At 38.2% G+C, this 17,294-nt stretch overlaps 1 protein-coding gene across 3 annotated transcripts in view; it reads right to left on the reverse strand.

The window, feature by feature from the left end:
• Positions 1 to 17,294, reverse strand: part of LOC120535158 (rab GTPase-activating protein 1) — a 243,125-nt gene that overhangs the window by 21,989 nt on the left and 203,842 nt on the right. For all 3 annotated transcript variants that reach the window (XM_039762787.1, XM_039762786.1, XM_039762788.1), the window contains 3 exons: positions 17,106 to 17,198; positions 11,980 to 12,090; positions 10,301 to 10,405 (listed from right to left, as the gene is read on the reverse strand). In XM_039762787.1, the coding sequence (XP_039618721.1) occupies positions 10,301 to 10,405; positions 11,980 to 12,090; positions 17,106 to 17,198 (309 nt within the window). The remainder of the gene's footprint in view (positions 1 to 10,300; positions 10,406 to 11,979; positions 12,091 to 17,105; positions 17,199 to 17,294) is intronic.

The following is a 17,294-nucleotide window of genomic DNA, read 5'->3' on the forward strand; positions in this document are numbered from 1 at the left end:
ATGCGATAGAAAGGTATATTTTGATGGAACCGAAGTGCACGGATAATCCGTACGACAGAGTAATTAAACTGTTTTTGAGGAAAGAGAGGAGGATGGATTTTGTTTACAAATAATCCAAATTTTTCGTGAGTAAAATGTTGCGATTTTCCTAAATAATATTGCAAGTCTATGAGTTATTATTGATGTTTTTTATGTGATGTCGCGGCTGTGGCTGCAGTAAAAAGGAACGTGTTCACCCTGGTTTGTCTATTCAATAAAGGCATTTATTGTGGCTACAGGAGTTATCTTACATATATATATCTCTCCTGATCTACATACTGTCAAATAAACGAACCACAAGCCGTGGCACAATACGAAAAGCTTCGCCTCTAGCGCTGACGTCCGAGGTTCGATTCCCGACAGGGGGTGCAGTGAGTGTGTACGCCTGATGAGCCCAGAATTAGGGTGAAACACGTTGAAACTATTTCAATATATATAAATCAGCGCTTCCCGATTCATTTTACCCTTGCACACTCTTAGTTTCAGAAGAAGTATGAAAAAATAGGAGGTTAACGCAGAAAAACAGATCACCAATTGAAGCTTTATGAATAATGGATACTTTACTCGCCATCAATAATTGTTTTGGTAAAGCCTTACTCAGTGTAATCCTCCTTCCATTTTCTAATTTTTTTGCGACTACCCAAGATTAAATGGACAGTAAAAAAGTAAGAGCGAAGCGTGGGTCACTTATTGAGGCAGGCAGGCGACAGCTCAATATAGCTCGCAGGCTCGATGTGGTGCGCGTCAAGTCGCTCTACAATGCGCAATCAGATTCGAAAAAATATTTATTTTCAAGTTCTATTTGGATATAAGTAGGTTCTATTTAGTCAACAGAAATATCTTTGGTAGGAATGCAAGTTGAATTTAGTCTTTAAATTTCTATGGTGAAGAAAAATGTATGCAATGATGACTAAATTTAACTTACATTCCTACCAAACATATTTCTGTCGACTAAATAAAAATTACTTATATTTAAAATTTAAACAGAACTTGAACAGATACGATAGTTCATAATACCCACGCAGCACTAAGTGCACATAAGAGCAGGAGTCATACGTTTTAACAAGCAGCGTACTGCACTGATACGAAATAGCCTGCCCATTTAATTATTTAGGAATGGATAGATAAATTAAAATATTTTACAAATAATGTTTTTCATTTTTCTTCCTCAATGGATTCTGGCACCCCCAGCAACAGCTGCTCGCACCCCAAAGGGTATATATATATATATATATATATATATATATATATATATATATATATATATATATATACCAGTAGAATACCGCTTCAGCGCGAGAAGTAGTGTGTTAAAGAAGTTATGAAAAGAAAAGCAAACATTTTAAAAATAACGTAAGATGATTGGTAATGTAATTGTTTTGTCATTGATATGAGTGTTGCTGGCATATATATATATATATATATATATATATATATATATATATACACACACACAAACACATATATAAACATATATATACATATAAACATATATATATATATAATATATATATATACACATCTATACACATATATATACAGTTATATATATATACATATATACACACATACATATATATATATACACATATATATACAAATCTACATATATATATCCACATATATATATATATTAGGGGTGGACTCTATTAAAAAAATTAATCCAATTAATTAGAGGCTGTGTAAGAATTAATCTTGATTAATCGTATGTAATCGCACACGTAAATTTGCCCCAAATCGAAAATGTTTTTTTTAATTTAAAAGGGTTTTAGTGGGTGACAGAATCAAATAATAGACATGGACATGAATATTGTAAACTGAGGCTGTTTTAATTTCTGAAAAAAAAAGCCTTTAAACTGCATTTGAATTCAAAACAGAAACAAAAATATCATCCCTGGTTAAAATTGGGCAGACTTAAAATAAAGTGGTAGTTTAAGTACTTTAAGTACATTTTCAGAATGGTATTGTCTTTAAATAATAATAACCAAAATTTCAACATAAAGTGCAGTTTTTCTTCTTAAAAAAATAAGTCAGAAACATAAAAGGTAATTTGACCAACTTAATCTTTAAACTCTGAGTAACATTAGCCAAAATTATTTTGTACATTAGACTAAAACAGTGTGATCATTGAACATTTTATAATTAGATATAATTAGAATTACTAACGGTCACGGAAGTCCAATGATCCCCAGTAAGAGCCACAAAGTCCGCTTTCTGTAATACATCTAATTTTGCTTGCTTTTCAGTGTGCACAAAACCATGCTTTTATCAAGGCTTCGCTCGGTAGCGAAATGATCAGTCGTAGGAACGCGCTTTATTCCGACTCTAACATTATTGTAGCTGTGATGTGTGCATCAGTGTAATGGATGTACCAGGAAATCATGCATTGACAAAAAGTTCCCGTTTGCTTGGAATTGAAAGTGTGATTAAATGCGTTATTTTTTTAACGCGTTATGGAGTACATGCATGGAAGCTTCTCAGCTGTGCTTGTGCTAATAAAGGGAAACATTTTAAAAATAACGTAACATGAGTTAACCGAATATTTTTTCATACGTCCAAAACCAAGGAGATGCGAAGGTAAAATGAATCGGGTAGCACGCATACATACTCAGTGCATCCCTCTCGAATCGAACCTCAATTTCGGCATTAGAGACGAAGACTCTACAATTGCGCCACAGGGTGTGGCTTGTCTATGTGAGAGTATGTACTGTAGATCGGGGTATATATATACATTTATATATATATACCCGCGTATCGCAGTGGAGAAGTAGAAGTTATGAAAAAGAAAAGAGAACATTTTAAAAATAACTTAACATGATTGTCAATATACAGTAATTGTTTTGTGAGTGTTATTGAATGTTGCTGTCATCAAGGATTTGATTATCATTATTTGTTTCAATCAGGGTCGATTTGTATGCGATGTGTTGTGTTCAAGTTACATTCCGTGTTTGTCAATCGTTGTAAAGATAAGAGGTTTCATTCATCGATTAGTTTCTTACTGCATCAATAAACAGCTCGTCTTCCTCTTTATCTGAGATGTGACAAACTGCATGCACGGGTTTTTTACACTGTCTTCCTTTAGCGGGACATTCACTTTTTCCACCGTGTGCTTTGTTTCCGCAGTAGCGCACTTATGAATATGATTGTATGTATCAGACGCGTCATATTTTTCTGCTGCCTTCTCAATTGTGTAATTCGGTTTTTGTTCAGCACTCTTTGGAACTGTTGCTTTTTGTCTGTGCACTGCGTCAGTTCACGTGAGCCGCTTGGTGTTCTTGCATCGAAGGTTCCCAGCTGTGCTGGTGCCATCTCGTGTAATGTCAGCTAAGACCCGTACTTAAAAGTTTCTCTCGCAGTTTCAATGAGTCTGTGCCAAACACCACCCTGACCATCTCATCTTCCTCTGCATAAGCACAGTCCTTCACACGTGAATATTTACCGGCAGTGTTTGTATTGGATTGCCGCTGATGGACGGCCTTATATGGGCAGGCACTAAATTACAAACGCTAGTGGTAGCCTATGAACTTAATTTAATATAAACTTACGGTTCACGCCGTGCTTTGTTTCCGCAGTAGCTGTACTTATGAATATGCTTGTATGCATCATTTGCTTCATAATGTTTTTCTGCCTTCTCAATTGTGAAATGGCGTTTTGTGCTCATCGCTGTTTGGAGTTCTTCCTTGTTCTCTACGCATTTACGAGGAGGCGTGATGATGTCACACTAAACTCCCCCACGCCATCTCTAACTCAACTCCATTACATTATATGTAGAAAAATAGGTTCCAGTTATGACCCTTACGCGTAGAATTTCGAAATGAAACCTGCCCAACTTTTGTAAGTAAGCTGTAAGGAATAAGCCTGCCAAATTTCAGCCTTCTACCTACACGGGAAGTTGGAGAATTAGTGATGAGTCAGTGAGTGAGTGAGTGAGTGAGTGAGGGCTTTGCCTTTTATTAGTATAGATATACATACCTATCTACATCATATATACACACACATACATACACACACACAAATTATATATATGTGTGTATGTATGTACGTACGTATGTGTGTGTGTGTGTATATATATATATATATATATATGTAGATAGGGGTGTGTGTGTGTGTATATATATATATATATATATATATATATATATGCATATACACATACATACATATATATACACATACATATACTTGTGTGTATAGCTTTTATATATGTGTGTGTATAGCTTTGGTCACTGAGTGCAAGGGAGAAATAATAAAATATAGTCTATAAGTTATTAAACAGTAAAACATTAACGCTTTAAGAAGTACAGGTACATTGAGCACTACTGGAGTGGTTAAGGGTAAACTACATTTTAAAGACTGTGTAACACAACAGGTAAGTAACTAACAGCAGCTAAAATATATATGGATAATCTCGGTAGTAGATCCCTTTTTGAAAGGCGCTACACGACGGCTGTGGTATAGAAATTACATTTTCTATGTGAACGCTCAAATTTGTGCCTCTGGTAATGTGCCTTACCGCATTTAAAGAAAATTAGTTTTGTGTCCTCTGCAGTGTTAAGCGAGAAAGGCTTTTGTTTGGGATAAAAGGAAAAAAGGTGTAAAGAAAGGAAAGTTGCCTTTTTCTTTTATATAGTATAGAGATGTGTTCGCTGACGCTATGATCGCTTTTGGGACAGTCGCGTGGGTCTTGTGTAGACTGGTGAGATGTCCTCGCCATTAATCGGCTGTGATGGCAGTGTCAGTCCTCCACTCGTGTGCGTGTCTTCATAATCTGGGGTGAGAACCTCATAATCGATATGTGCAAAAGAAAGTGTGAATCGCCTTAATATTATTTTGCTGTGGTGTAGAAAAGGGGTCCCGTGTTTGCACTTGTCTGGGCTATAGCACAGGGGGAGGATGAAAAAAATTAAAAGTGCTCACTTTGACTTAAGGCAAAAGCGCAGTCAGCGTCTCAAAGGCCGCACAGCTATGCACGCGCTGGCTGCTCGACTTTTGCAGGGCAGGAGACCACAGTTTTGCAGACACGCTCATGATATCAAAAGTCTCAGCTCTTTTGGAGGTCATTAATATATTATATATATATATATATATATATATATATATATATATATATATATATATATATATATATATATATATATATATATCTTGTCACGCTTGGGTCACAGAGACACAGAAGGTCGTAGAAAAAAAAGAAGGATTTTTATTCAGACACCGCAAACACATGAGCTTAAACGTGCTCCATGACAAGTCAGATATAACAGTTCCGCTAGGAGCAGAGAGAGATAAAAGCAAACAATCAATTTCCAAACTGACAGGCGCTGCGCAAGGCTTATAAGTCGGCGGAGTACCGCTGAGGCTTGTATTACGCGCTATAGTGCAAGGATAAGGAGCAATGTGTAGTCAGTGTTTCAGGGTTTGTGGTTTTCCCAGGGCGCCTGTCTCTATTTGGGGTGCGATCAGCCCTCCAGCTCACACCCTCCCTCAGCTTTATTCACATTCCTGTGAATCAAGCGACTCTCTGTACTAGGTTCATTTAGTCGTGATAACACGTCTGCGTTGACGTGTTCAGAACCTGGTCGGTGCTTTACTGTGAAACTGTAAGGTTGTAAACCCAGAAACCATCTCATTAGACAAGAGTGTGAAGTGAAGTTTCGTCCCCACAAGTAATAGTGAAGCGCTTCCACAGCCCACTTAATTGCCAAGCATTCTTTCTCAATTGTAGAATAATTGCGTTCCCTAGGAAGTAATTTCCTACTCAAATATGTGATTGGATGTTCTTCTCCATCAAAAATTTGTGACAGGACTGCGCCACACCAAATGCACTTGCGCCTGTTTGCAAGATAAAATCTTTTAGAAATCCGGGTTCCTTAGAACCGGGTAAGAAGACAATGCTTTTTAAATCGTTGAAAGAACGTTTCAATTTTCTGTCCACAGGACAGGTCGGTTTTTTTCTGCCTCTAGTAAGTTCTGTAAGAGGAGCAGCTCTATGTGCAAAATTTGGAATGAATTTTCTGTAGTAACCAGCGAGTCCCAAAAAGGCGCGTACTTGTTTCTGTGTCTCAGGTCTCGGGTAAACAAGCATTTCTTCTATTTTCCTTAACTGTGGCCTAAGTAAACCCTTGCCCATAGAATAGCCTAAGTAATGAGTCTCGACATGCCTAGTTTACATTTCTTAGGGTTAGCAGTAAGGCCAGCCTGTCTCAAGCTTTCAAGAACGGCTTGAAGCGCTCTAAGTGTGTTTTCCAATCATTGCTAAAAATCACGACATCGTCAAGGTATGCCCCAGCATATTCAGAGTGAGGACGTAGGATCTGATCCATCATACGCTGAAAAGTTAGAGGTGCCCCGTGAAGACCAAACGGGAGTCTTGTAAATTCATAGAGTCCGTCAGAGTCGCAAATGCCGTTTTCTCACAACTGCTAGCCTCTAAAGGCACCTGCCAATAGCCTTCGTGAGATCTAGCGTGGAGATATAGCTCGCCTGACCCAGTTTTTCCAACAGTTCATCGACACGGGCATGGGATAAGCATCGAATTTAGAGACCTTATTCAAGCGCCTGAAATCGATACAGAACCGAACCGCCTTGCTTTGGGACTAATACGACTGGGCTGCACCAGTCACTTTACTTTCACGAATTACACCCAGTGTCAGCATCTTTTTACCTCTTCGCACAATATTTCACGGCGCTCGGTATCCGAACGGCCGCATCTGTACGCAACATCAGGTGCAGTGGTAATTTTATGTTTTGTAATGTTAGTCTTGCCTGGTAAATCTGAAAAGACATCAGTGTTCCGTTCTATCAAAGATAACAGTTCTGTCTTTTGCGTGTCAGTAAGATCGTTACCAATGGTAACATCGGACTGAGAAACAGCAGCCAAGGAAGTGTTAACCTCTTGTCGGTCGTGCCATTCCTTCAAGAGGTTAATGTGTAAAATCTGGAATGGTTTGCGCCGGCCCGGTATTCTAACCTTGTAATTTACCGGACTCATACGCTCCTCAATAATGGCGGGCCCTGCCATTTAGCTAAGAATTTGTGTGGATCCGAGGGAACCAGTACCAAAACACGATCGCCAGGTTTGAACTCACGGAGCTTGCTGCGCCTATCGTAAAGACGCTTCTGAGTTTCCTGTTCTCGTTGTTGGTGTTCCACGGCAATAGAGGAAAGCATAGAAATTCTGTCTTGCAACGAAATTAGTCGATCTGCAAAGCTTGGACGCTTAGCTGCTCTCTCGTTTCCTATCCATTCCTCACGCATTACACATCCAGGATGCCTCGCGGCCGCCTGCCGAATAACAACTCGAAGGGACTCAAGCCAGTGGACGCCTGTGGTGATTCTCGCACCGCGTACAAAACAAACGGTAGGACAGTGTTCCATGTTGTGGGATCATTATGAGCAACTCGCCTGATCATTTGTTTCAATGTTTTGTTAAATCGCTCGGTTAAACCATTCGTTTGAGGATGGTAAACAGTAGTACTCAGTTTCTTAATAGCAAAGCTGTCACACAATTGTTTTATCACGCGAGAAGTGAAAGGTGTGCCTATATACATATACATAGTCTGAAGACTGAGAAGGCATTGTCGTGTGGCCAGGACTTGAAGGGGTGTTTGGTCCTGAGGCACTGGGTTTGTGCACTGTAAATAGACTGTAAAATAAACGTGTATGGAGAAAGAACATGTCTACCTGTCTTGTGTCTTTATATATAGTGGCTGCTCACCTGTCAATTACACATTGCAAAAATTCTTTTTTTATATATTTTAATTGGTATTTCAGAAAACAAGTTATTTCTTTTGTAAAATTTAAAACCGTACAAAATGGAGACAAAAAAGTCAAGCAACAAAGTCTTTTAACCTTCTTTAGTAGAGGCAAGGGCAATATTCAGGAGAAAAGTAGTGATGGTACCAAAATTATGCCAAGTACTAGTGCTTCAAGTTTAGAAGAAAAAAAGAAAAATAAATACGTTGATACTTCAGAATGTGCAATACAAACCAAAAAGAGAAAAGGAAATTGTTAGCCATTATGATAAGGAATATTTAAAGCTTGGTTTCACTGTAGCCCCTGGCAGTGAACTAGCACCATAGTCTTTGTGTGCAGTATGTTCTAAAATTCTGTCAAATGACACTATGAAACCTTCCAAACTTGCTCGTCATCTGCATTTGAGGCATAGAGATGTTACCGATAACCCTCTGGACTTTTTTGAAAGATTATGCGACCAGATGTACTGTAAATTCAGAAAAGTCAATGACAAATCGCTGCTTCGAGCATCTAATTTAGTTGCACTTCTAACAGCTAAATCAAAATAAAAAATGTACTATTGGTGAGGAGTTAGTAAAGTCCTGCATTTTTGATGTAGTATGAGAAATTTTGGGTCCTCAGGTCACTAAAAAGCTAGACTCTATACCACCATTCAGAGGAGAATTGTTGATATGGCCACTGATATTGAAAAGTAGGTTGTAGAGGGGATAAAGAAATCAATGTTTTGCGATTCAACTTGATGAATCAACTCACTTGAGTAACCATGCTATCCTACTTTGGTTCATGAGGTATAGTGAAAATGAAGACTTAAGTAAAGAACTTCTTTGTTGTCTTGACTTACCTGGACGGACCACTAGTTCAGAGATATTTAATGCTCTTGATGAGTATTTTCAAGCACAGGGCTTAGACTGGAGCAAATGTGTGGAGTGTGAACAGACGGTTCTACAAGCATGACTGGATGTCGCTCTGGAGTAGTTGTGAAAATAAAGGAAGTCGCACTCCCAGAAGTTTTGTTCACTCACTGTATGATCTACCGGGAGCACCTAGCTGCAAAGAAGCTTTCTACTCAACAAAACACTGATGAATGACGCGGTGAAAATCACTAATGAAATTTGTAGTCGAGCTATGAACTCCAGGCTGTTTACGACACTATGTGGGAATATGGACTCACACCACCAACATCTCCTTTTCCATGCAGAAGCGAGGAGGTTGACGAAATGAAGGATTCTTGCATGCCTTTTTGAACTGAGGCAAGAAGTAAAGCAGTTTCTGCAAGAGCGAAAATCTGACCTAGTAGAAGCCTTGCGTATATGGAGGACATATTTATATTTATATATATCTCAATGAACTTAATATTTCTCTTCAGGGGTCTTGTACAAATATTTTGACACTAAGAAACCAAATGGATGCATTCAAAAAAAAGATGGCTCTTAGGGACAGTCACGTACAGGAAGAAGATATAGACATGTTTCCACTTTTTGGAGAATTTTTGATTGCTGCTGATGTCAATCAGTAAGTTATATTCAACATAAGAAGTCAACATTTAAGGGTATAAGCTGAAAACTTTAATAATTATTTCCCTGAAAATGAGGATCCTTGTAAAGGTAACCTCTGGATTAATAATCCTTTCTTGGAATATATCAAATCATGCTCACTTGATCCTTGTGAAAATGAAAAGCTGATTGAGTTGTTTTTTGATGTCACTCTGGTGTTCAGACATAAAATGCAATTATTGTCTCAATTTTGGATATCACTCGAAAAAGAATATCCATTTGTGAGTTATAAGGATATTAAATTGTTGGTTGCTTTTTTTAACTTCTTATTTGTGTGAAAAGACTTTTTCAGCCTTGTCAGTAATAAAACCCAAACAGAGAAACTGAATGGATGTTAATATAGTGCTTTGTCTCTCAGAAACAACGCTGCAGCCACGTATATGAAATTTTCTAACGAAGAAGCAGCAGCAGATGTCGCACTAACTAAAAATTGTAATTTTGTAACATTAGATTTAATAATTAAAATACTATCTACATTGTTTTTTATTTCTGTTTTAGCCATCAGTCAGTCCGCAAAATATTTCTCCTATTTTTGCAGGTGTAAAAAGGTTGAAGAACGTTGCATTACATCATTTCAATAAAACATTGTATGTAAACTTTGTCCTTTTGTCCAATTTGTTCAGTTCAACAATAAAAATTAATAGCTCTGCAAACCTTTCTCATTTACATTTGTTCAAAAATAATATGATATATTCCATTTATGATTATAATTGATTTCTACAGTAAAATCACACTTTAGCACACAAATCAAATAGCACTTTCATTGATAAATGTGATGTAGCAGAGGTAAGCAGTAAATATTAAACATACTTGTATTCTACATTGTTTGTAAGAAAGATAAAAGTCAACATCTGTTAAGAAGTTTAATATAAAATGTTTTTATTGTTTTAAAAATCCAATAATGTTGCAAGTCTACTAGACCAGAGTAACAAAAAACAACACACAAAGGTACAAACCTGAGTAGCCTCTTCCTCTAATCTTCTTTTTTCGTCCTCTGAATCAACTAATTTCTGCTTCGTTATTAATAGCTCTTTATTCAAAGCGTCTGCCTTCTCTTCAGCCTAGTGAATGAAATAAGTAATACTTAAATTTCAAGTTTCAAGATAACAAAAGTAAAGGCATAATGTACCATTGTAAACATGAGCATAATTGTAAACACAATTAAATATAATAAAAATCAACAAGTATATTTTACTCATAATTTAACCAGAAATGTCAAACAATCAGCTTTCTTAGTAACATACTGTGTCCTCCATGATGATTTTTAGGTCAAAAACACATTTTTCCTTGATTTACCCCTCTGCTCCAGAGTTTAAAAGTACAATTCAGAGCACTTTGCAGACTTTAACTTGTGTATTTGCATACGCTTCAGTCACAACATGTAGAAATAACACACTTTTTTTTTTTTAAAATATGCTCCCTCCCATTTCACAACAGCATAATGTTTGTTACATAGTAATGGCAGGTATACTAAAATACGTCATATTTAGGACTTTGTTGCATATCCCTTGCATGCAATGATTACTTGAAGTCTACGATTCATAGACATCATCAGGCGCCGAGTATCTTCTCTGGTAATGCTCTGCTAAGCCTCTAACGCAGTCATCTTTAGCTCCTACTCATTTCTGTTGACTGGCTTGGCCTTTCAAGAGTTTTCCATTTGCAAGCTTTGAAAAACTCCTGTTTTGCCTAAGCAGTATGTTTAGGATCATAATCTTGTTTTAGGATGAAGTGCCATCAAACAAGTTTGGAGGAATTTACTGGAACTTCAGCAGATAAAATGTTTCTATGAACCTCAGAATTCATTGTTCAACTACCGTCAGCAATTAAATCATCAATGAAGATAAATGCGCCAGTATTTGTGATGGCCATACATGTCACACCCCCGCCACGTTTAACAGATGAGGTTGTGTGCTTTGGATCTTGGATAGTTCCTTTGTGTCTTCAAACTCTACTCTCACCGTCACTCTGATACAGATTCATCTTTGTCTAGTCTGTCCTCAAGATCTTTGCCCGGAATTATGCAGGCTCTTTTAAGTTCTTTTTCCCAAACTGTAATCTGGCAATCCTGCTTTAGTGGATAACTAGTGGTTTTCATCTTGTAATATGGCCTCTGCGTTTCTGTTCATGAAGTCTTCTGCAAATAGTAGAAGACAGTTGAAGACATCCACATCTGCCTCCTGATGACTGTTTCCGATTTGTGTCGGAAAGGTATTTGGAGCTTTTTCTTTACCAAAGTAAGGATTCTCCTGTCATAAGACTCCTGTCTAATCTCGTCTGTCAACCTGTCCATCACCACTGCAAATAAGAAAGAGCTCAGAGCCGATCCCTGATGTAATCCCACCTCCACCTTGAATGCATCCGTCACTCCCACTGCAGACTTCGCCACTATCACCCTGTCATATGCTTTCTCCAGGTCCACACATGCTAATTCTAAAATATTAATGAGGTATGCATTTAACAAAATACAAGAAAAAACAAACAGGAACCAGTTTAATTTACATTATTATCTCAATTTATCCAAAACTGCTTTTACACCAATTTCCTTTTATTTTTAATTTTATTCTAAAGTTTGTGAACTGAAGTGTTTGATAAAATGAGCTATAAACTGCTAGAACAGCTGCTCAAGACTTACGTTGTCCAAGTCTTTTCTCAGTGCTATCTTACTGGTAACCAGCTCATGCGCAAGGTCATCATTCTCCTGTTCAAGTCTCATGTTCGCTTCCTGTAAGCGCCTGTTTTCCCTCTGTATAAAACAGCATGACAGTATAATCATTAAACATATAAGTACTAGACATTAAGCCCGTTAAAATAATGGGTGCTAAAACAGTAGTGCATAAACATTAGTAGGAACAGTCTATATTAAATGACAAGGGACCTTGACCTCATTCTTGACGTGTCCTTTTTTTTTGGGTGGCATGTTGTTAGTCGATACAGTCGTAATATTTTTCTCTTAATTTTTTTTTGTCAAAAATATTTTTGCAAGAAGCCTAAAGTACAATAATAATAAAAATAAAATAAAAATGTATATGACAATACAGTAAGTATAATTGATATTGCCTTAGTGTAAAACTTTATAACAATCTGTAATACACAATATCTGAAGAAGATATTTAGGAAAAATGTTCTATTTTTTTACCTCATGAAATGTTTCTATAAAATTTCATTATAGACAACATTTATTGTAAACATTCTGTCTGAGTTTGGCAACAGTTTGCCTTGTTCAGGATCATCTACAACCTTGACAACATCATCTGGAAAACTTCTAACTCTTGATAATGCAACATATAACTGACCGTGGCTGAATACTGGTTCTGGCAAGTAAATGCCAACTTTTTCTAAAGTTTGCTCTTCTGAGTCTTTCTCTTTTAGCATTTTTATGACGTTCAATTTCTTTTTCTTCAATCAATCTATTTGCTCATATTTTTCTTTGTCTTTCAGCCTTTCTTTTGTTGATGTTTACTTGTTGAGCTGACCGTTCTTCCAGGAGACGTTGCTTATATAGGATTTGATTGTCTGTGTCTTTTGTCGTACTTGACGTGTCCTTTATTTTTGGGTGGCATGTTGTTAGTCGATACAGCCGTAATATTTTCTCTTACAGTAATACTGGCTTGTATGTGGCTGTAATATGCATCACTGTATTGTGTGCCTTTAATTTTCTCTCGCAGTAATACTGGTTTGTATTTCCATAAAATGCCTGTAATTTTCTGTGACATTAATACTGGCTTTTATGTCCGTAATATGACTAATTTTTTGTCACAACAGTGGGCAATCAGCAGAGTGTCCCCAGCAACTGATTTAATGTGTGGTGTGCAGCTGATAATCATGCCTGTGGCGTCTCCCCAGAAAGTATTTTAATCTGTGGTGGCGTGCAGCTGATTATTGTATATGTGGCGTGAACCCAGCAACAGATTTGATGTGCGTGGTCGAGACTACTTAATCAGCACTCTCCCCAGCAATGATGTCCTTTATTTGCTTATCATGCGCGGCCGCGTCTAGGCCATTCACTGTGTGCCTGGCTTCCAGTGTGTGTGCATCCACGGTGCCGTGCGCATTGGCGGGGCACGGTGCAATGCACGGCGCAGCCACACGCATGCACACTTCACCAGAAGACACACACATGGACACCTGGACGCACACAGGGGTTTTATTAAAGAGGATTACACAGGTATGATTTTTGTTGATAGCAGAAATCCTGATGGGTTTAATTCATTTGCTAGGGCTTGTGTTTCACTTTTACCCTTAAAAAGACTTAAAAGTAAAATGACTTCTTGTGTCCTTAACAAACTAACCATTTCATTATTATTTCATTATAATCTAATGTTAACTATCAAATGTTAGTGGGCAGAGTCAATATTTCCTCCACGATAGAGTTTTAAACAATTTACTTCAAAACAAATAGCCAGCTATTAGACAGCTATACTTCAATATATTTAAAACTAGCAAAATACCCGCGCTTCGCAGCGGTGAAGTACTGCATTAAAATTTTTATTAAGAAAAAAAATTAAACCTTTTTAAACTGAGGGAAGATATGCCAATAATTATTTGTTTAGGATCTCTATGTATACCATGTTGTCAGTTCGGCCCTCCGGTTGTAACATGACCAAGCTGTGCGCTGAGCGTACTCTTGAGCATGTAACTTACAGTTGGCCATGTGAACAGTAATCTTGTCTCAAATCTCACAGCTTGGATTGCTGCTGTCATAATCGGTTTGAGTTTCATGGTTTGTTTCAATTACGACAGTATTTGCAGGATTTGTTGTGTTGAAGTGACATTCGGCATCTGTCAAGCGTTGTAAGCACACAACCGGTTTCATCGATAAAATCACATCCAGCTTTTGAGAGTTTAAACATTCATAAACATCAAAGTGTCCACTATTGAAATCGTCACCTGTGAATCTAAGATGTTTAAGAGGCATTGGCGGTTGTCGAAAGGTGTAAAATATTTGGCCATTTTGGTACACTTGAAAGCGACAACTGAACAATTCAGCGGCAGCCATCAACTCACATTCAGAACCATAGGTGAAGGGCTTAAGCATTTCACTCTTCTAGTGCTCCTGTGTAGTATAATTATCTCCTGTACCGTCATCAGTCCACACCTTGAACCTGTCCCAGTCATTCAATACATAAGACAGAATGTTCCTCCGGATATCAAGAGTGAGCCTGATATGGCCGTGCAATATGTAACAAAATGAATGGAAAAGGTAGGTGGTACAGTATCTCCGGGCATGGAAACCACTCGGTAAGTGACAGTTCTTTGATCGATAGTGATCACCTCAATAGACATGGTAATGGGGGTTGGAATGATAAATGGGTACCTGAGCAATGTAAAGTAAGTGTAAAATGCCTATACAATAACTATAATTGTAATAAACAAACAATAAAACAGCCAAGAAGCCGTGGATTAAACAAAAGGCTGTAGTTATCAGTAGGGAGACGTGAATCCCGTGGCGAAGCAAGGAAGAGAATGTAGAGACCGGAGCGACGGACGGTCTTATATAGTCAGGCAGCCAACAACGTGGGAGGCGTTGGGATGGAGGACCCAACGCCACCTCACACGGTGACCGAGGTGCAGGCTATGGTTGAAAAGTTCGTATATATGTACGTAAGTAGGATTCAGTTAGCGTTGGGAACCCGTGTACCAAATTTCTTGAAGATGGGCCCATAAGTAACAAAGACTGTTGAAAAGTTCAATATGGCGGCCGACAGTGGCATCATACCACCGGAATAAGTACGCTGGACATTGGTTTCGGTTAGTGCAGGGAATCCGCCTACCAAATTTCGAGAAGATGGGGCCATAAATAAGAAAGTTCAATATGGCGGACTTTGTTGACCGTTATGACCATTACATGTAGAATTTCGAAATGAAACCTGCTTAACTTTTGTAAGTAAGCTGTAAGGAATGGGCCTGCCAAATTTCAGCCTTCTACCTACACAGGAAGTTGGAGAATTAGTGACGTGTGGAAAATTCAATGTGGCGGCCGACAATGGCGTCATACCACCGAAATAAGTACGTACATCGGTTTTGGCTAGCGCCGGGAAGCCACCTACCAAATTTCGTGAAGATGGGGTCAGCTTTCTACCTACACGGGAAGTTTGAAAATTGGTGACGTTGGAAAATTCAATATGGCAGCCGACAATGGCATCATACCACCGAAATAAGTGACGTGGACATCGGTTTTGGTTAGTGCAGGAAGCCCCTACCAAATTTCGTGAAGATGGGGCCATAAATAAGAAAGTTCAACATGGCGGACATTGTCGAGTGCAGGGAAGCCGCCTATGACCGAAAGTTACGGTAGAATTTCAAATGAAACCTGCTTAACTTTTGTAAGTAAGCTGTAAGGAATGAGCCTGCCAAATTTCAGCCTTCTACCTACACGGGAAGTTGGAGAATTAGTGACGTTGGAAAGTTCAATATGGCGGCCGACAGTGGTGTCATACCAACGAAATAAGTACGGACATCGGTTTCTGTTAAAAGTTCAATATGGCGGCCGACAGCAGCATCATACCACCGAAATAAGTACCAAATTTCAGCCTTCTACCTACACGGGAAGTTGGAGAATTAGTGACGTTGGAAAGTTCAATATGGCGGCTGACAGTGGCATCATACCACCGAAATAAGTATGTACATTGGTTTCGGTTAGCGCAGGGAAGCCGCCTACCAAATTTCGTGAAGATGGGGCCATGAATAAGAAAGTTCAATATGGCGGACGTTATTGACCGTTATAACCGTTACGCGTAGAATTTCGAAATGAAACCTGCTTAACTTTTGTAAGTAAGCTGTAAGGAATGGGCTTGCCAAATTTCAGCCTTCTACCTACACGGGAAGTTGGAGAATTAGTGACATTTGGAAAATTCAATATGGCGGCCGACAGTGGCGTCATACCACCGAAATAAGTACGTACATCGGTTTTGGTTAGCGCAGGGAAGCCACCTACCAAATTTCGTGAAGATGGGGTGAGCCTTCTACCAACACGGGAAGTTTGAAAATTGGTGACGTTGGAAAGTTCAATATGGCGCCGACAGTGGCGTCATCCAATCGAAATAAGTAAGTATATCGGTTTCGGTTAGCGCAGGGAAGCCATCTACCAAATTTCGTGAAGATGGGGCCATAAATAAGAAAGTTCAACATGGCGGATGTTGTCGACCGTTATTGACCGTTATGACCATTACGTGTAGAATTTCGAAATGAAACCTGCTTAACTTTTGTAAGTAAGCTGTATGGAATAAGCCTGCCAAATTTCAGCTTTTTACCGACATGGGAAGTTGGAGAATTAGTGATGAGTGAGTGAGTGAGTGAGTGAGGGCTTTGCCTTTTATTAGTATAGATTTTTGGTGTTTACCAAAGTGATCATCAGCAAATCAATACTATTTCTTGGAAGCATCCAGCCTTCAGTAGTCAGCCATTTAATCAGTATATTCACATCTACTATACATTTTCCAGGTGTGTTGATATTAGTCATAAGCCAATTTCTTACTTGTATTCTTTACTAGCACCGTACAAGCTATATGCAACAAAAACTGCTCAAAGGCAACATGTTAAAAATCATATAAACAGTGTTATTCATAATTAGAGAGGTAACACTATTGTTCCAGTGCTCTAATAGCCTTGTTCGTATTAAGAGTTTATTGTATAAAATCTACCATTCTTAACCATAAACAATTTATGCAAATTTAAAATGGGCATCAAAACGCTTATATTTACAGTTATGCCACCTTTACAAATGTCTTTTCGACGACAAAAGGCCATATTGAACAGTACCTCATATCTTTCAATTGGAGCCTCTTGTTGGGCCTGTTGCTCTCTAATAGTATAGTAGTCCTTTTCATATTTCTTCAGCTTTTTCTGGCTTATCTAAAAAAAAAAATCCAAGTTTGTTAGGCACCAGTTTTTGTTATCACAATTACAGTGCCTACAAATACAATAAAACATACATACATAACTACAAAC

This window comes from Polypterus senegalus, chromosome 9 (assembly GCF_016835505.1).
Source record: "Polypterus senegalus isolate Bchr_013 chromosome 9, ASM1683550v1, whole genome shotgun sequence".
In the NCBI taxonomy this organism is placed as follows: Eukaryota; Metazoa; Chordata; class Cladistia; order Polypteriformes; family Polypteridae; genus Polypterus; species Polypterus senegalus.